Below are 21,792 nucleotides of genomic sequence, written 5' to 3' on the forward strand. Positions count from 1 at the left end.
TTCTAAGCGAATATGTTTCTTCCTTATACTCTAAGGTTTCTTCTATGAAGGGCGCGTACATACTAGTGAAGATTGTCCTGCACTCATCGCCAATTGCTAGATTTGTACTGCTGTGTGAACATAACATCATTCTTTATTCTTAGAAAGGCAACTGTAAAGCTTACTTTCAAAGGATTCGCGCCCAAGCATTTGTCGATTTTACATTCCATTCGATCTTTGTTGTGCGATCCACAAAATATTCCGTAGCGGACCGGGGGATGTCGCTCTTCGAACCTATAGTGTCCGTAGGGGGTTTTATGTTGACTACCACTCGATTATCATGACCAGGTTTAGGGGGTCCAAGGGCTAATAAATTTGTCTAAAGATGTTTTAAGTCGATCAGTTCCGTAAGCATTTAGGCAATGTTTAAAGAATTAATTCTTAAAATGTCGACGTTTTCGTAAGGAATTTATTTTTGGCGTGGCACTAATCTGTGGGCTCCTCTAGAAAGAAAGAATTGGTTCAGTGCCAGCGTAGAATTATGAACCAAGAAGAATCTGTATGTATAGTATTGTAGATAATTAAACAAACACAACAGTGATATAAAGTTTTTATTAAGTAAGTACATACAACAATAATATAACAGACGTAACAAAATTATTCAGCATTCGAATTATAGTACACGAAGTGAAATGTCGCGATCCAGTGAAAATAAACAGGTCTAATTAAAATTCTTTATAGGTATTTTAAATGTTATAAAATAAATCGTCGGTTTATTGCAAGAAGTCATTAATTGCCATATAATTTATATGGCAGTTAGTGACTTCTTGTAATAAGCTGACGAATAGAGACGCTAATCTAGGTATATAACGTTTTCAATTAATTTTTTATGTAACAAAGAACTTTTTGTATAGTAAGCGGAATGTTTTGTCGCGATTTTCAAGGGCGTTGTAAAGAAATTGAACTCAATAACTTTTTTGTTTAGTTCACCTAGCTGAACTCATTTCGGCGCGTGATGTGGGCAGACATTTCATGGACAGTAACGGCGTTTACCGTAATATGAAAAATTCGAATATGGACTGTCCCGTTTCGATATATGGATCTTATAAAAACTACTACGGGCTTTACCGTGCGTATTCCAAGTGCTTTCTTTGTAGTTGCCACCTACTGCTTCTCCATAGAGAAGTATCAACAATGTACTGACAAAATTGAATGATTTATTTGAGATACATTTGTGGACGTTACTCACACATTTTAATATGTGCACACCAAGACATTACGGTGAATACCGACGTGTTTGTATGAGGTAACGTAAGACCGTACATATCAGTGCGTCGCCAGCGACTGCCTTTTGTGGTTATGTTATTTGTTTTCGCCCTGGAACTTTCTGACAGTAAAAAATCCCTCAATTTTTTTCTCAAAATGCATAGTTTTTAGTAATTCAATAAACCAATAATGTGTACTGCAGAAACCCTATTCTATAATAAATAATAATGAAACGTGTTTTCACACTTAAAATCAGGTTAGTTAGGTAGGTATTTTCTGCCATCTAGGTGAAATGAATAACTTAATTTTCGTTTAAATTTGCTGAATAACTAAACGATACATACAGTGTACTATTAATCAAAATCACCTCTCTTACTACTTTCCAAACTGTGATTTAATTATTCAAATGGTAAATAAATAATCTCCATCACTGCTTAAATATAATCTAATTAGTAATTGTTTCTTTTGGAATTGTTAGTACATAATAACTTTTATTTGTCTTTTTATACTGCAAGGGTCACGCTATTTTACGGTGTATGCTATTTTAATCTATAGATTTAGACTTTTTTGCTGAAATAAATTAAATAAAATCACTGTACTACTGTCATAGCCGTACTTACTTATGCACAAGAAACATTTACAAGAACAGTTTACAGTGCAGCTATGAATGTGACGGGATCAGCCGTCGAGTGATAAAGCGTAATAATGATGTTGAATCAATATGGTCACTACGACAAAGAAAAGTAGTGACTTTTAGTGTGCGGTATTATTTCAGTACTGTCCATGAAGGGGTTAAAGGAAATATAAAATAAAGTGAATTATGTCGCTGACGATGGTTTTGGAACATAGCGAAACAGAAGATAATAGACGGACGCTTCATTTATGTTTCATCCCCAAATGTCATCCAATCATTGTATCTCTATTGGTAGACAATCTAGTATTCACCACTTTCAATATATCACTACATCCATGATAAGTACCTGCGATTGTGTAATGATTGAATTAAACACCAGCCAAAATTGAAGTTGGGTCTTCGACTCCTGCCTTAACTTTTCGGAGAAACAGCACAGCTTCACGACCATCGATTAGTCGATGATCATAGGACAGAGCCAAATACATCATTGGCCGGATCTCCACCTATTAAAAAATGCATCAAAGACTGTTCATTACATAAAACATTTGATCATCACATCATTTGTGACAAGCGTGTATGACAAGTTGTGTGGAGTTGTATTTTGAGACTTTGGATATTATTCTGAGAGTACCGCAAGGCGCAGTTTTGGAAGTAATTGTTTTTATTGCAACTGACAACAAAGAAGCATAACTTTTATATCGAGAGTGTACAATACCTTGCCATTAATAGCTACAGGCCTCTGTTGAATCGAGTGCATGCCAAGTATGGCAGACTGTGGTAAGTTGATAATTGGCATAGAAAGCAGTGATCCGAATACTCCTCCGTTGCTTATCGTGAATGTTCCACCTTGCATGTCCGCTGGCGTCAATTTGCCTGGACACGACAGATTTAGTTGTAACACAGTAAAACTAGAACTTCAAAAGTGTTTTTAAAGGCAAGCTAATTTGTACTAATTAATCAATCTATATAAATAAGTCCCACTGCATTCGAACCTGGGCCCTGATTTTAATTGAAATCGGAATCGGGTAGCCCATCCGCAATATTACAGGCCTCGACTCGGAAAAGACGCAGTTTCCGATCGGGAGAGGCAATCAAAATCAAGCTGCGGATCTTTTCTCGGGAAAAGATAAGTATTAGAACTCAAGTAATACACTACTTTGGCAATAAAAAGATAGCTCTGTATAAATATGTCTGTTTTTCTTTGGTTTCCTCCTTTACTAACTGTTGTTTTATCGGTTTAGAAAGAAAAGACAATCTGTCATTGAAATATAGGTAGGAAGATTTATTTTAGTTTCTTGCTACGTAAGTTTAGCTGTGCTAAGTAGGTACTTGTTATTACCAAAATGCGACTAGTAACTGACCGGTCCTAGCTTTTTCTGCGAGGATACCGAGAGCCAATTCGATGCGAGGGTAGTCCATTGCGTCCACATTCCTGATGATTGGTACAACCAACCCTTTTGGTGTCGCTACTGCCACAGATATGTCTACGTAGTCCCTTGAGAAGAGAAAATCCAACTTATTCAAGCTGACTTGAATTAAAAAAGATTAATATTTAAGATTTGAGAATAGGGAATCAACTAAATTGAAAGTCGCATAGTAATGTGGAAAAAGGCAACATGATAAACAATTTAAGAGTAGATTATACAAATAGATAGTGTGATCATTATTTTTACCCTCAGCGGGACGTCTATAAATTATTGTTTTATAAATAATATAATAAAATACATGTTTATGACCACAGACATATATAGATATATGTATGTGTTTATGACAGTTACGAAATGTTTAATGGTTAAACATTTTTTACAAAAAAATAAACATTTTTAATGATCTAAAATAAAAACAAGAACTAATCTTGTGTGGTCTGATGGGCAAGCTTTATATATTTTTTTGGGATGAGCAAATTTGCTTTAATACGTAAGGTTTACATTTTAAATCCATTCCACAGGAGCTGTCGCCAACCGCACATCACCGCCAAAAACAACGCACGCGCAGTATGGACCCACAACTACAAGTACCGGGCCACAAGGCTTCGCGCCATTATATTTATTTTCATGTGTGTCTTGTTTTGTTAAAGCCCTCCCTATGAGTGTGTACGTTATTATTATTATTATTTTATCTTCGTACGTAGTTACTGTTTCATTGTGTGCGATCATATACAGTAGTTATACTGTATGTTTGCCTATATGGAGTATTAGGTGTATACATTACATACCTATAAATAATATTATCTCCGGAAATAAATCCGTTGATGACTGGCTGATCCATGAGCGCATTTGCCGACGCTTTCAGAAAGGGAGACATAAAAGATAATTTTACGCCGTATTTTTTCAAGAAAGCGTCCAGGTTCGCCTTGCGGAACGCCATTAATTTACTGAAATTAAGATAATAGGTAATAGCTACTTGTCATGCAAGGCTGCAAAGTTCTTATTTGATGCCAGTGCTTGTATTGAAACCTGATCAAGCGAAGGGTGCAAGATTGAATTGATTCAGAAATAAATCCTGAGCGTAGCGAAGGTTTCAAGGCACTAGACGCAAAACAACTTTGCTGCCAAGCAAAACACAACTTTTCACCTCACTATAGTGAGGAAAATGGTAGACGAAAAAAAATTGTTGAACCTTTACCTATTACAAAATAGTTTTAATAAACAAAATTAGTTATCGTTGTCAATTTAATGTCAACAATAATAATAATTAAATATACTAACTGATTTATATTATATAATAAATAATGTGCGACAGATACTATGCTATCTAAGTAATATACGTAAGAAATACTACAGACCTCATGTCACACTCATTGAAGGTGGTCAACATGGCGGTGGTGTTCTGCGCTTCTTTGAGTCGTTGCGCGATTCTCTTGCGCATTTTGTTCATGGGGACTGGCAGCTCTGTCCGTGTCCCTGCGATCACCTTGGTCGGATCGCCTATACGTAAAGCCGCTTCCTGTCAATTAAAAGACGGAACAGCAACAAGTCAGCAGTGAATATACAAATTTTATTGCATATATCGTTTCGTATAAAAGAACGTCATCACCTATATTAAATTTAGCAGCAGAAAAAACTTACAGTTGGACCTTTTGGTTTCCCTTTTTTCGTGACGACGACTTCCGCCCCTCCAGGAGCTGCTGACACCAGCGGAGGTGCAGGCGCTGCTTTAACAGCAGCGGGCGCCGGTGCCGCAGCGGCAACTGGAGCTGCTGGCGCTGCTGCTGGCGCTGGCGCTGCCGCTGGCGCTGCCGCAGGTGCTGCCGCTGCGGCGGTTGCTACGCCAGTTACGTCCACCTTTTAACATACCAGAAAACAGTAGTAGTGGTAGTGTAGATTAGACTTATTTAAGTAAATTACCTATGCACTGAATTGTTAACAAAACTTATTTCGTATGTACGGAAACGGTAAACTTAGTTTACCGTTTCTAGTTTATATTATGTTCCTATAAAGGTTAGTTTACGTTGGTTACTCACACTTAACTCTGAATATATCAGAGTAAAAACATATTTACATCGACAGATATTGCAAAACTCCTACCGGAAATTAAGAAAAAATTACAGGCGTTAGTACCTATATGACATGAGTTCCTAACGTTCACGTAGCGGCCCTTCAAGCTTTAAGGTAAGGTGACATTTGGTCGAAGAGCGATTGACCCGTCGACTAAGAATTGCGCAAGTTATATGAGCAATGAATCGACCAAGCAACCATTTGATTGTGTAAACTTGTTGTAGAGCGAATGACGTTGGACGACATCGGCTATACGAACAGCGGTGGTCATAGGTTGTCTAGCGCAGGTCGATCGCCGAATTAGTAAACGACCAGGTGTAGGTAATAGGTATATAGCCGACCTGAAAAACAGGCTGCAGTGACTTCACTTTATCTCCATCCTTGACGAGGAATTTGACCACCTTTCCGTGGCCGGGCGACATTACCGGCAGTGCTGTCTTATCCGTTTCGATCTCCATCACTACTTCATCCATTGCCACAGGATCTCCTTCTTTCTTTAGTAATCTAATGATTTACGATATCCTCGTTACACCGAAAAAGAAAATAACTTTAAATGATACCTGTGCTGTGATAGGTAGCATTTGAAGGTGGGCCAGTGGCGGATTTGCACTAAGGCTTAGTAGGCCAGGGCCTAGGGGCGGTCAGATTTTAGGGGCGGCCAAACGTGACAAAAAATTCAAAATTCACTGGTGATAACAAGAAATAACTCCGCACTGCACCGCATTGTGTAACAATAATCTACCTAAATCACTTTCGTACATTTTATGTATATGTATATGTATATATAATTCTGAAGAATATAATTCTGAATAGATTTCGATAAAATTTGGCAATAAAATAAATTCATTATGTAGTCTACCAATACATGATGAGTGCTGAGCAAGTGACGGCTGTTACTGACTACATGGCCTGGGGCCTAGGGCGTCCAAGATTGCAAATCCACCACTGGGTAGGGCAGTTATATTTAATGTCTTGCTTTGGATAATTTGTTACACATAAAAAAAGAGGAATCATCATTTTACAAAATACTAATATATATTATTTAAAGTCAACTAAAATTACGATTCGATGTGTTTAAAAAGAACCAGCCGTAATTTAAGATGAATAAGGCAACTTATCGTAAAAAAAGGAAAGTCGTAACGTACTTTGCATCGCCTTCAGTGACGGAGTCAGGAAAGTTAGGAGCTTTAACTTCTTCGATAGCCAACAGAGCAACGCTTGTGGAAATATGAGTTCTGTGCATCGCCATCCAACTTTTCATTGAAGTTGGTATTGCCACGGCCCCAGTATATCTGCCGTAATATGGATTTAATTATATTCACATCTGCGACATTTTGGCAACAATAAGATGACCAATGGAAAAGATTTTAACGGTTCTTTCTAATAAATGTAAAGTTTAAAGACTCGAGAATTTTGAAACGTTCATATTTTTAGATTTGTAAAACTTGGCCAGAAACTGTCTTGAGTTGTTATCGTAATATGTAACGAAATAATGTGAATATAAAGAAATTCCTTACGTGTGCATTTTTGTATGGCAAATTGTCGATCGATGTCGCCTTGAAATGAAATTTTTGATATGATTCCAGTAATTATCTTCGACTCTTACTATCTGGAAGCACAAATACAAGTAGCTACCTATTTAACGTCTAGTTACATAAGGAAAATATGACAAGAGAGGATGTGGTATGGAAGAAATTGTATATGTGGTGTAAATGAACGTACAGTGGACAGCAGTAGATAGTTGAGTATAAGGGAATAAATAATTTATAATGGCAACGTTAATTAGGCATGAATCGACTTTGTCTTGCAACGCGACGTCGCCTTACTTTCTCAAACTCGTATCTTAAAGCACAAAGTTACTGTGTTGTCGTTAATGCAAAAAATGGATTGTATATACAAATTTTGCAGGTTGATTTCACATTATATTTCCTTCATATTCACACACTGGCTTTTACCTATACTTAAAGTAATGCATCCAAATTAACACCCTTGATAAGAAATTTCAAATAAATAGAAAATTTTGCCATATCCTGAATAATCACTCATCGATATGTCACCCACATTGCGGACATCCTTCAAAAAGACGAGATCGGACTGTAGCCCCCTCCTATGTCCATGGAAGCATGTGGCGCAAGCTCTGTCGTCAGAGCGGCCGAGAACCGCAAAAGGCTCAACTACGCCAACCTTGCTCAGTGCTGCAGCTTTGTGCCTTTTGCAATTGAAACCTTGGGTTCCTGGGAGCCACAGACGAAACTTCTAGCGAAGGAGCTGTCAGATCGCCTCGTAGAAGTCTCGGCTGACCTAACTCTTTGGCGGAACTAACTAAACTTATTCTTTGCTAAGCTAAACTTATTCTTTGGCGAAAATAAAAAAAAAATTCCGCCAAAGAATAAGTTTAGTTATTCAAAGGGAAAATATTGCCACCCTTCTGGGCACGATGTCCTAGGGTGCGTCTCGCGAATAAATTTTCTACTTATAAACTTTCTAGCACTAAAATTTTAATAATTATTATATTTTTCTTTCAAGATCGAAAGTATCAAAAATAAAGAAACCCTTATAAAAATATTAATGCAATTATTATTGTAGAAACTGAAATAGGTCCTTTAGGAAAGTGCCAGGTAAAGTCCGTGAATCTTTTTAGCTCATATACTTTACAAGTTGAGAGGCAGCGAGATTTGTAGTGGCTAATCTTACCGTTTTAGTGACAAACACGTATAACAGTGGTTAAAAGTTGACTGGATTTGTTTGCTTATGTGTCTTTGAAATGTAAACAGAGAAACACGAACAGGTCCGGTCAAAACACAAGGAATTACTTCAAAGACTTACAATTGGTACTATGGTCCTCCTAAACATTATACCACTATATTAATATTATAATTTAGATCATTAAGTCCAATAATATATAAGAAAACTTATATTAAAAATATTGCGAACTTTGTTGTTAATTTTTCTTCTTTTTCTATGAAGTGAATGACAGATGTCAATTTTCTTTGAATATTATTCATTGAAAGAGTTTTACCATAGCAGGATGTTATCACAGAAAGGTTTATTTCATAGCATGTGGAAATGTATAATATTTGAGAGCAGTGGGTATGGATAATTAGACCGCGACATGTAGGTACACCTCTAATCGTGGTGTAAACAATGACCAGTTATTGGCACAGTTATACTGAGTCGTTGCAGAAGAGCGTATACATCCGAATGATCGTTGTTGCTATTAGAACCTAGTTTCTTTACAATGCAGAACATAAAACGTAAAAAATCTTTGGTATTTGACCAAATTTGAAAAATCAAGTTAGAGCTACTGCCCTCTAGATGGCAGTGTATGTACTGTATTGTCGCTACTGTACAACAGAGGGCAGACTATTTAGTTTCGCTATTTGACGCTAGGAAACAGGTGAGAGATCAGTTTGAAGTAATAATAGTTACAAAAGCACACATATTAATTAATTAATATGTCCATGGACAAGTAACATGTAGTGATAAAGTTTTGACAATTGTAATAAAATTACTCCACCGTCAGACGACCCGAGGAAAGTGGCAGACAGGGGTAGGATGCGGGCGACACAAGACTGGGAAAATTGGCGTACTGGGGAGGCTTATGTCCTGCAAAGGATACATGTAATGTTATATGAATAAAGTACTATGAGACTATTTAAGGATTACTTATTCTAGAAAACATCTCTCCGAATATCTTTCTAAAAATTTTGTAATGGTGAGCACAAATAGGCAAGTATTATATTTACGACTATGTTGACCCATACGATTTAAATAACAGTAGTATTAAGGACACGCATTTAAAATTAAAAAAGAGTCTGTTATCATCATTTAAACATCAATTTAGCGATGAAAACACTACAAACAATACAAAATAAAATTATAAAACAACTTTTCCATTACCATTATCTGACCACAATTATATAACAAAATTAATGACTATTTCCCAAATGTACAAATATGAGACTTGCATATTGATTAGTTAAAATTTAAATAAAAATGTTTTTATTTAAAACAAATTTTACTAAAAAACTACATATTCAAAAGCGTCACGATATATATTTGCAAATACCGCGGACGAATTATGGAAAGAAAAACACAATGTTAGAAGGAGCTCAAATATGCAACAAATTACCAAAAGTAATTAAGGAAATACTAAATAATTTCAATTATTCAAAAAGAATTTAAAATTACACAACTTGAGGAATTTCTCGCAGTTTTGTTGTTTTTATTTCTATGAGTTGGTATTGTTTTTAAAGTTTCACTATGGCAATTGATGTACAATATCTTGATTAGGGCATTGCTTTTGTTGTTTCTTAGAACACGAAATTTTATCTATATACTTTCATTTGAATTGTCAGTACGTACTCTCTGTAGAAATTTTATGATACCTTGTATATCTCGCTAAGTGAATTTGTATTCTTTTGAGAAATAAATATCTTAAACCACAAAATGTTATTAAATTAATTCATTACTTATTGCACGCGTAGGGAGAGAGGGATGTCGTTAGAGGACAGGAGGGTCTATAGATATGATTATTTAGCAAATGGCCGTTTCGGGGAACCTCTTTGAGAGACATTAGTGGTGACCACTCAAGACGAAACCACCGCCTTAAGATAGTAGGGTTGATCATCTTGGAAAAATTAAATGAAAATATTTAACACAGAAGAACCTCAATACTTTATATTTCAAATTTTCAACTTATGATATTTAATTACTTTGGGACAGTAGATTGTTACATGGAGAAAAAAAATTAAAAAAAATTCAATAGAATCTTTTAAAGAGAGCTTCCAGACCATTGACTTACTAAGTCAATGTTCCAGACCAATGATATTACACAAGTATCAGACCTACTAAAATACTATAGAGATCTTATATGTTTTTCTGCATTAATTCATATGGTTGCTGGTTGTATGAAAATAAGTATATTTTTCGAATTGCAATTAAAATTATGTTGGTTTGTCTACGACTTCCGCTGTAAAAACCGTTTTGTAAGTGTGAAAGTGATTTTCACAGTGAAATGATAGTAGTAATAACTTTATTAATTAAAGATAATAAAGTCTATGTTATTAAAATCCGTTCTGTGTATCTACTTCGTCCATGTTGTAGATTTCAACAGCAAGGGTGCTACATAAAACGAATCTTTATAACAGATAATACTTAAGTACGTGACTATGAATATCAGTTTCCTAAATTTATATTATGCTTTACCTAATTAAATCTTTATAAGTAAGTTGGTGGTCTGGTATTATTAGTGTTTTTTTTAGGTTTTTAAATTTATTTTTACATAACTTCGCATTCCGAGTGTGTTCGACAAGGATGTGTACATTTTAAGCTATAAAACGATATAGATTAAACTGAATGCCAGGTTTCCGCCCACGTATCAATCACTTGTATCACTTGTTTCATTTGCAGCGTTTTTAATTCAACCTTCATTAGAATTTTCCTTTTTCTATACGTAATTAAATTTTTAGTTACGAAATAGTTAAACCAAATAAAATGAATTGCGACATTTTTATTTATACTTACTTAATTACGTAAAATTGACTGATAGAATAGTAGGCTGAAAAAGCTTTTTCTCAAATAGAAATATTTAGATGCCAAAACATCTTTGCCGAATTTAACAAATTTTATATCGGTCGCAGCCCTAAATACGCAGGGGTTGCACCCTTACTAATTTGCTAAGATTCCAGGAGCCCGCATCTTTGATTACGATTCTACCGTGCTATCGAATGCTCACTTATCTTCGTTATCGATATATTTACTTTTTGCCAGACGAATAAAATGTTGTATTGTTATGTGGAAGAAGATACCTAATAATGTATCTACTTCGATATTATACACTTATTCGACTTTCTATCTTAATTTTTACCATTGGTCGTGCAATTTTCATGCCACAAACTTTCATGCATTATGAAGACGCTGCAAAAATTCTTAGATTTAATAATATTATTAAATGTTCCGCATTCAAAAGTGCCAAGTTGTAACAACGAAGTTGTATTTACAGGGGGAATTTCCCGAGTATCCTTACACTTAAGGTTTTGAAAAAAAAAAAACAAATTTAAGTCATGTTTTATTACGACGCGTAACATTTTCAGATACACAATCATATTAGACATTCAAATAAATCAACATAGATAATTATCGAACAATTTTAACCATTAAAAAAAAGAAACTAATCATTGGTCTAGTTTTTGGTATCATTGAAAATTGGCACTTAGTACCGGACAAGTATTAATTCAAGCCCTTAATACCGGACAGTAACGTTAACATCGAGATTTTCTGAAAAAACTTTGTCAATAATCTTTCGTTAATACAGCAAACATACTAAAACACAATATACTCATTATTTAAAATAATATATATAATCTAATATATGTATATACTTTTAAGAAACACGGCCATTATACACTTTCAATAAATCAACGCAAACAAGAACTGAATTTAGTGGTAGCAATGAAAGATGACTTACAAAAAAATACAACGATTACAAACATAGAGATCTGAGCACTGTGGGATATCCGCGCAGGTTTCATGCGCCCATTCTTTACATGACCCACACTGAATCCAGTCTTCTTCGTAGTCTTCGCAACAAACAACATAGTAGTACTTCTCTAACTGCTTTTCAACCGGTTTTATTTTTGTTTTCTTTATTTTTCATATGTCTTTCGTCTTTTAAATTTGCGATTACCTTCTTCTTTTCTTTTTTTTAATTTTATTTGTCTTCTAAACGTTTGTATGGCGAATCAGTCGAAATTTCACATTTTTCTGATCGACGTTTCCTTGTTTGTTCTCTATAGCAGCATCTGGTAGTGGAGCAAATTATATAGCATTTTGTCAAAATCAAATTGTCTCCCTACTAGGGAACTTGTATGGGTAAAGATGTACTTGTTCGATACTAGGGTATCAGACGTTGCCCGAACGTAGGGACACACCATACCTAAGTAAAATTTCGATTACAATAATGTTTATTAATATATTTGCCGCAAATTACAGTATTTCAATGTAAAATGTACTTACCAATGATTAAAGAAAAAGCAATACACGCAATGTATTCCCTCGAAATAGTAATTATTTCATACAGTTGCTCAAAACGTGGTATTTTTCGTACAACAAATCGTGCCGAAAGTTGGATTTTTTGCACTAGTGCTTTTTACTTATCCATTTTTTTTAAACTCCTGTTGTTTCGAGTCTTAAGCATAGAACTAAAGAGGTTGTATATTTATTTAATATTTATGTGCTTTGTGACGTAAGTCATTCGGCATTAAAACTTATATTTACTTACAAACATCTTATTTGTTTAAATTGCAAAGGTGTTTTATAAAACAACGGGTTACATTTAAAAATACCTCGCTTCTGGGTCGGATCAAGAAGCCTTGGGGCTCGTGAATAATGACCAACTTTCCGCACTTGTATAAAAAATAACTATTATGATATTGCCAAAGTTAGTCGATGCAATTGTGTGTAACATGTCATCTGTAAATCGTATCGAGCGAGACTTAAGACCTCCCACGCCGCGCGCCGCGGGAGGTTTCTTTCCGTTAAGTTTATATACGTCTTTCCATAAACGAGAGCGAATGAGAGCATTATTTCATGTTTGGACGTGATCTATCCGGTACTATGTGCTGTCCGGGGACAGAGGGAATACCCCTAAGTTATTAAAATTTGGTGGACTAAATTCAAAGCAAGAATTCCAATTTTTCAAATGGAAAGAGAAGTATTTATAGCAGGTGTAATTTAGACCCATAAATGAATTTCTGTCGACGTACCAGATAATTGAAAGATTTTTATAAAATATTTCTAGCATAAAGCTACCTGTATATTAACACTTAATGTATAGCAATTGTATATTATATATGAATAATAATAAAATATTGTACAAAGCTTATATAAATAGTGTACAAAGGTTGAGTCTGTCCTATATCCGGTTCATGTTTTTTTTCATTTCAATCATACCAGGGTTAATGTTTAGGTACTGAATATTTTTAAATGTAGGTCGTACATCACATCTACCATATGATTGCAATAAACGCCTTTTAGATATATATGGATAATCTCACATGGCTGTTGGTTTGTTTCAACCCTTAAACATTTGTTTATGTATTTTATTTTATATTTTTAGGGAACTAACAGCAAGGTATATAAATAGTTACAATACTAAATATGGATGACCAATTACAGGTTTCCACAGATAAATGGGCAGTAAAACTTTTCATTAGAATTGTATAAACACTCAGGGGACCTAAAAAGACCGCATTTGCAGAATCATAATATTATGATTAATTGACAATTCACATTACGAAATAAAAATCATAATATGAATTGTCAATTAATCATATTATGATTCTGCCAATACGGCCTTTTCAGCCCTGCAGACGAAACTTACTTAGATAACCTATCAGGGGAAAAAAAACCTGCTTACAGAGTGTTGCTTAAGTTGGTTTGGTGGAGTCTTGAAAAAGTCAATATCGTGGTTGCTCTGTTCTTCTGTTATAGCACCCAGTCGCTAGAATGAAGAAGGAATTTCGTTTATAGTTTCTTTCTTTCTTCTTTCGCCAAAAGCGAAGCCACTGGAACACGTAAACCAATGTTACTGAGAAGCACAGTACTATCGACCGAGCCACTTGCTACTTTAAATAAATATAGGACATCAGCCATCCTTTACATTACATCATATGGTTCATATCTGACCCCTTGCAGAATCTGTTGTTACTATAAAAGCTTTCTAATTGTACAATAATTTATCACAATTCCATTGTCTCCATAAATATCCAAACAATCCAAGTACTGTTCAAGGTAACTCAAATACCCCAAGTTATACAGAAACAGTTTGTCAACAATTCTGCTTAGCGCATTGTCCGTAAGACAAGCTATAAATCTATTTGAAACTATTGGGTAGACGTTCAATAAATCGACAAGTTGCCAAAGGCCGGACTTATGGCCGAAGAAAGGATCCAACTCGCTTACTGACCATCGAGTTTCGATAGTGATAGGCAATGCCAGCGAAATAGATTGTCGAAAGTTGACTTTCATTTTCAACACGTCTTCAGCAAGCGTTGGCGTATAAGCATTTTTTCCTAGGGCGGAGCTAGAGTGGATGAAAAATATTGAAAATAAAACTATATTTTTAGTATGTTTTCAAACAAATTCTCTTTTCGGGTCGTTCACAATACTCATGGTCACGACTCGCAGCTGACTGTTAATAGGGCCTGTACAAAGCACGAAACGTTGGTTACTTTGACACATCTTTGAAAAAAAAAACGTGATTAAATCCGAAAATAAAATAGTTACATTTCCAATGTATAACAATGCGAAAACCTACGTACGTGGTAACTCTTTACTCTTTAATTGTTCTGGGGTTTACGTCAAACTATCTGGGATGGGTCGTGCTCATACCGCCGGCTATAAGTGCAAATATATTAATTATAATATAATTTCTTCTATTACTGTTATGACAACCATGTTTTTGTTAAATATGTCTTGATGCTTTTAGAGAAAATTTAACTTTTTATATACTACTAAATATGTTGATGTTTGAGTGACACATAAGTTTTTTTAAATTTTTTAACTGAATAAATGTTTACTGCTAAAGGGTGCTGGTAAAACTACGGGCATATGAAACTTGTTAACTTTATATCTCAGGATGCAACGTAACAGGTGCAGTGGCGGTGGCTCTTAGGTTTTTTGCGTTTTAAAGCTTTGAGTGGTATTGCAACTGTTATGGGTAGGCGTGTCGCTTACCAGCAGGCGCATTATTCGTGGACATATAGGTATAGACAACGATTTTTCACATTTTTTTATACTTAATTTTTTTGATGATTATTTTTTCGTTGGACAGGTGCCTCAATATTGGTCCCATTGTCAATCTAGGTCAGGTGTCAAACTAGGGGATGAAAGGTTTCGCGCACTTTCCGGTCACCGATTTCAATAAAACTTGGCAAATAGATGTAATTCCACGAACTTTTGAGGTCGGTTTTTTTTATGAAAAAGTTGTAATTATTTTCTATCTATACCTACGATTATTGATATCAGTCTCATCTCTACACGGGCGATGCTGTGTTTGCGGCCGCAAGTCTGGCCGTTTAAGCTGAAACAGTAGCTTACTTATTACCTGAGATGGCACAACTTGCTCTACACTGTGAACTAGAAGACCGTACATGAATATATCAATGTTAATCAAATTATTGTTATTGGTATTCTCACAACAACTTGAACACTTATATGGGAAAGTTGGCTGATAATTATATTTTAAATACAAAATTAATTTTTGCACGTTGCAATTTCTCTGAAGTTATATCTTAAATTTAAATTTTAAAATGTTGAGTAAGTTACTATAAACTAATTTATGGATAATTTTCAGGTTAGTTTTTTCTACCTAATTTCGGTGGCAATTTTTAATATTTAAGTATTGAACTTTCACGATTTTCACACATTATTTGATTTTTAATCATGTATAAATCATATTTTAATTACTTCGACCCCCTGATAACTGATGTACTATATATATACACTCTTTTGTTATAACGTTTAGTAACGTTTCGTTTTTTTTTTATTTTGTAGCATCTATTATCAGCAGTATCTGTAATTTCGATAATTTTTGCAGCACGTTGCCTCGAATGTCCGAATATAGTGAGCAAATAATTACATACATCGCCGGATATGTAGTACAAGTAATACAAAAAAATATATAATGCAAAGAATTAACAGTGCGCTCTCTTTACAAAAACCTGGAGTTGGTCATACGTATGAGTTCGTTGCTTTCGAGGACGAAGGTGGTTTAGTTTGTCCCACCTAAGATGCTATCCAAATATGCAGAGTAGCAGAGTTAGAAATCCGAGAAATAATAAACAAGTCACAAAAATTTCACACGAGGCCGTCATTAAGTAAACCTCTATTGATTTTACGATACTTTGTCAGCAGTAACATTTTAATTTGTCTTGCCATTCATCAATTTGATCAATTACCAACATAAAACCATCTTGCAAAATTAATTAAGGCAGTCGCAAGTTCATATATTGACGTGCGTTTTCATTATTTAAGTTAATCGATAAGATCTTCTATTACAAAAAGATGTCATATAATAAGCTTATTTTATTGGAAGGACTATAATTTTAATATTTGAAGTCGATTAAAAATTAATATATTAATTTTTTTCAAGTAACCAACATTTTTTTTAAACAAGTAAAATAAAGGACTTAACTATTTTTTCTAGTATTTTTCTACTATATTCATATTACGACTACTTGTAATGAACAAATACTTGAACAAAAATTATTATATTTAGAATCGATTAATTGAATTGAATATGCGTGTTTACGCGTATTCAGTTCCCAATTATTTCGCAATTACTAGCGCCACCCTAGGACTCCTCGGAGCGCCCACTGGGGGGTAGGGACCAGTTTGGGAAGCTATGTTCTAAGTTCTAAAATCTGGTTTTATTTGAAATATTTCTCAGTAGCGTCTCTATAGTTTTCAGTCGTGCCTGTACTTGGTAAGCCAGGGCGGGCCGTATCCCGAACAACGCGAGAAGTATTAATAACTTAAGACTTTGCAACTCACTTCGCCTTAACCAATGCTTACTTTATTGGCTAGTAAGTAAGTGTGGGAACATTATGATGCTTTAAATACGGCTTTCTATAAGTATACTTGTGATAAGTAAAATATATTATAAATAAAGCTCATTCATTCATTGATTCATTTAAAGCTAAGGAGCTTTACAAGGGTAAAAGAGTTCGCCCAGGCTGCCACTTTATCTATTTCTGCCACCAAGCAGTAATGTGAGCATTATTGTGTTCTAGTTTTTAAGGGTACCTAAGTGTGCTGGTAATGTATGTCTCAATTCAAATTCATGTATTAGCTTTGAATGGGGTAGGGTACATTATAAATGTTGATGGTAAAATTTAATTAAAACTTAATCCTATTCAGCCTTAAACAAAAGCATGCAAAACAATGAAACAATACATTACCAAATTAAATGAATTGGTACAGGATATGCCACAATAGTGGATGTCATAATTTGATTAGATTAGATAAATAAATAATTGTAATGGAATGTATGCATCAATCAATTACTCTCTATATTTCATAAAATCGTCAACTTAGTATAGCAAATGATCTAAAAGCCTGAATGATGAATGGAAGAGGCTTAAAGCGATGTATAAGATGAAATTTTTTTCCACGCAAGAATATATCAATGTTAATAAACTTATTGTTATTGGTATTCTCACAACAACTTAAACACTTATAAGGGAAAGTAAGCTGATAATTATATTTTACATACACAATTATACTCAATTAATTTTTTGTGCGTTGCAATTTCTCTGAAGTTATATCTTAAATTTAAATTATTAAAATTTTCAATAAGTTACAATAAACTAATTTATGGATAATTTTCAGGTTAGTTTTCTCTAGCTAATTTCGGTGCCAATTTTTATTATTCAAGTATTGAACTTTCACGATTTTCACACATTATTTGATTTTTAAATCGGGACTTTATCATGTAGGTATAAAACATATTTTAATTACTTCGACCCCCTGATAACCGATATACTGATAACGGGATCCAGTTGTCAGCAAATGTAAACGACATCAAGTATCGCCCGACAAGTCGCCAGATGTTGTGTGCACAAATAAATAATGAAGAACAAGTGCGAGTAGCTAGAAAAATTTGTATGGCTAGAAGACACCCGACTCTTTAGTCCCTTCGAGATTATGGACGTTGCATTACATCCGAAACGTCGAGGTAATTAAAATATGTTTTATACATGGTTAAGTCCCGAATTAAAAATCAAATGACGTTCGAGTATATGATCCTGAAATATTAATAATATTTCAGGTTACTACACTGGGATATTAATAATGCTTCATGATAATATTCTACAATACTAAATAGTAGAAATTGCCACCGAAGTTAGGTAGAGAAAACTAACCTGAAAATTAAACTTTTATTATAAAAGCCACCTAAGCAATTCTTTTTTTAAATTGATTAATGGAAGAGGCTTAATGCTATGTATAAGATTAAAATTTTTTCCACACATAGCGTAAGAATTACTTTGGAAGCATTTTGTCTTTGGTATTGTGTCTAGTTTTACTTCATTTGGGTTTCTTTGACTTCTAGCAGTTATGTCCTTTGCTATTATAAACTTTGATTGATTTTATTTTAAGCTCGGGTATATACAGGCATGTGAGAGGCAAAAAGTAATGCCGACATATGACATACGGCGATACATTGCAGACGTATACACCTCTTCTGAGCAATAAAAACTTTCCCAAAGTCTGTGCCATTGCCCCAAATTATGAGATCGTATCTGAGTACAGATTTATGTACGCAAAGTAAGCTGTCATAGCCATGTATTTATTTGCTACCTTTGACAATTTGTAAAGAGCAAACGCAATTTTAGAACACGCTTTGACCATTTGCTCACTCCAATTCAATTTTTGATCTATAATTAATCGTAGGAAAGTCACATTGGTAGCGTTCTGCAGAACTTGATCGTTATAATTCATATCAACTGTTTTTGTCCTAAAATTACCAAAATTCATAATCTTAGTCTTAGTTAAATTAATTAGAAGATTATTGTTTTGTAGGCATTTAATTAGAGATGTCAATGTTTTAATTAATTGTTGTGTTCTTTCAGTGTTGATTTCATTGGTGAAGTGACAATCATTGATATATCATCTGCGAAGAGGATTGTTTCTTGTACCGTGCTATCAAATATATCGTTAATATATAGTAGAAATAGCAGGGGACCAAGCACGTTACCTTGGGGAATGCCGTAATTATTACATTTAAAGTTTGATTTATACGTCTCGTTACAATGGGTTGTGATAAGTTGGGTTATTTTTACACATTGTCACCTATGTTTTAAGTAAGATTTTAGACAGCTCAACTCTAGCCCCCGAATTCCATTTTGCTCTAATTTAGTTAATAAGTCTCATAGATTAAGTTAAATCAAATGACATATTAATATTTTTTTTATGATACCAAGTCGTGCGGCTGGTGGTAAGCGATACGCCCGTCCATAGCAATCGCAGTGCCACTCAGAGCTTTAAATCGCAAAGATCTGAGAGGCGCCTGTCACTTTGAGGCATAAGTTGACAAGTTCCATGTGACTGTAATTTCACCGGAAACTTACCCTTCAAAAGCGGAACTTGCTTTTCAGATTATTCGTTTTCTACGACAACTTTTGAAATATTAGGTCACCTTATTCATAGCTGGAAATCACACAACCTTCAGATACACCTCTCTACATACATATAATTACGTAATACGATAGTATAAGCTTACAAAAAGGAGAGGTTGCCAAAACGGGCGAATTTATCTAGCAGCGGAAGTCTTGGCACTTCCTGCGCGTCACAATGGCTCCTCCATCCGTTTCCGCTCGCGTGTGAGCTTGCTTACATCTTAATGAATCGGGAGACAAATTACATTAATCTTGCAAGTTATTTTATTATGCGTAGTTATAATGTTCTAGTAGACAGTTCAATAACATCGAATCGATTCGTAGCGTATAATTGAGTTTTCTCATACCGTTTGAGTTTTCCAATAAATGAAGCATTTCGTATTATGGTTATCGCAACATTGACTTACAAATAAAGTCAATGTTTCGCAACGAAAAATTGTAATTCAACTTTTTTAACCAGTCACAAAAGTTCGGTTACATTTGTTTAAAATCTCTTTCGAACGCAAAAGTCGTCAGAGTGATAATTTTTTCTTTTTACGAAACAAGGAAGCGAGAGCATGGGCTAACGAGCGCCTCGGGCTTTGGCGCCGCCATCGTCGTCGGGAAAGTTCTTAACCTCATTAAAACCAATACATTAAAGTCTCCATTTACATAAGGAAAAGATAAAGACAAGACGGGGCGCCCCCTGTCGCCATTTTTGTTTTTTAAATATCGAAGGGGAGTTAAGGGGTGGCTATTTATAGACGTACCGGATCGAAATTCACGAATTCATAGAGCTCGCTCAGCATTCGTTTCATTGCGTAATTTCGTAGGGTATTTTTTTTAATTTCCCCTCTTTACGAAACTTGCTGATTCGCTGAAGTTGCTGTGCTTTCCTTTTTTTTTTACTAACTTTTTTCAATAAAAACGCCACATTCTATGTTGTTCGTTACTTATTTATTCTAAACACATTTCAGCCTTGCCAACAGTATGCTAAATAAAGCAAATTCTATGTCATTATCAGCCAATTTTATCACTGTCCAGTTACAGTGAACAAAAGGTAGAACATTTATTAACAGCAGCTGCAGAGCGTTCTAAATTCGGATGTTGTTGGCCAGTTCCATTAAAAAAAGTTCCAGAAAAAGCTTTTTACTTGGCTTTTCGCGGTTAGCGCTTCATTCACTTCAAGGCGTTTTGACTTGTTTTTATAAAGGAGAAACTTGTAATATCTTATTAGTTAAATTTGAAAACGGGATTAGGAAGATGGAGAAAGGGTGAATTATTTAAAAAAACAAAAACCCGACTGCAAAAAAATTTCGCTGGAAAGATAAAAAAAATATTCCCCCTTATTAAATTATTTTGATTATTTTTATAACCTATGACACTCCCATAATCAAGACGAATCGGCACCTCATATGTCAAAATGAAGCCATTTAGGCTGTACAGCGTGAAAAGATATGGACATACATATATGCATACATACATACACTTGAAAAACATAACCCTCCCGCAGTCGGGTAAAAAAACTTAACCTAGAAGGAAAAAAGTTAATTTGTAAGAAGTATCTGTTGGCGGGTGTCACGTTAATAAAAACGTGGTTGGTGACAATCATGCCGCCAAAACTCGATTTTAAAACTAGATTTGATTCTGTTTAGGTACTGTTAGCAGCATTAAGTAATTTCGCTTAATATGGATGTGGCAGTTTGACAAACCATATTTTTAAAATGTGCACATATGCATATGGGAAAATACAGGGTAAAGTAGTTACATTACCGACGCGTTCTGTAGGTTAATTTGTATCTTATATAATTTTCAATTCTTTCTGGTAATCGAAGTACATTTATACAGTGACGAAATAAAAGTATAAGATCCGTCACAAAGCTCTTAAATAGTATCCATCTTTTTTATGATTACTTTATAGTTTAATGTAAGGATCATTTAAATATTATTTAATTAAGATAATATACAAGTAAGGAAAAAGACAATAAATGCTTAAATACTAGAAAGCAAAACTAGGATTTTTAAATTATATGAATAAAATTGGGTCCCTGCGGCAAGGTGTCCAAGATGCTGGCAGCGTTCCCCTTTGTATTGTTATGCTAATGCGTTGGGCAAGGTAGCTCGCCCAACTTTGCTGGTTGCTGGCCCTTGGGTTTCCCAGATAGTCTATTAATTTTTTCGATAAAATTTTGTACAGCTGAAGAGCACTGGTACCCCACAGGCCAAGGGTTTCGCCTCCAAAGGCTGCAAATAGGTA

At 34.6% G+C, this 21,792-nt stretch overlaps 1 protein-coding gene across 4 annotated transcripts; it reads right to left on the bottom strand.

Moving 5' to 3' along the window:
* Positions 1 to 1,336: 1,336 nt before the first annotated feature.
* On the bottom strand, positions 1,337 to 19,792 carry LOC113226574 (dihydrolipoyllysine-residue succinyltransferase component of 2-oxoglutarate dehydrogenase complex, mitochondrial-like). Of its 4 annotated transcripts, XM_026459265.1 has the most exons (11): positions 19,661 to 19,792; positions 13,796 to 13,943; positions 6,894 to 6,985; positions 6,522 to 6,668; positions 5,718 to 5,880; positions 4,948 to 5,163; positions 4,665 to 4,825; positions 4,095 to 4,253; positions 3,241 to 3,374; positions 2,595 to 2,752; positions 1,337 to 2,382 (listed from the first exon to the last, which is right to left on the bottom strand). In XM_026459265.1, the coding sequence occupies exons 3-11, from the start codon at positions 6,899 to 6,901 to the stop codon at positions 2,248 to 2,250; spliced, it is 1,281 nt and encodes a 426-aa protein (XP_026315050.1). In that variant the 5' UTR covers positions 6,902 to 6,985; positions 13,796 to 13,943; positions 19,661 to 19,792; the 3' UTR covers positions 1,337 to 2,247. The 4 variants fall into 4 exon arrangements, with proteins under 4 accessions (XP_026315050.1, XP_026315049.1, XP_026315048.1 ...); XM_026459264.1 differs by lacking the exons at positions 13,796 to 13,943; positions 19,661 to 19,792 and adding an exon at positions 8,894 to 8,961; XM_026459263.1 differs by lacking the exons at positions 13,796 to 13,943; positions 19,661 to 19,792 and adding an exon at positions 8,889 to 8,934.
* Between the last annotated feature and the right edge of the window lie 2,000 nt (positions 19,793 to 21,792).

This window comes from Hyposmocoma kahamanoa, unplaced genomic scaffold, assembly GCF_003589595.1.
Source record: "Hyposmocoma kahamanoa isolate Upper Pololo Valley unplaced genomic scaffold, ASM358959v1 192, whole genome shotgun sequence".
Lineage (NCBI taxonomy): Eukaryota > Metazoa > Arthropoda > Insecta > Lepidoptera > Cosmopterigidae > Hyposmocoma > Hyposmocoma kahamanoa.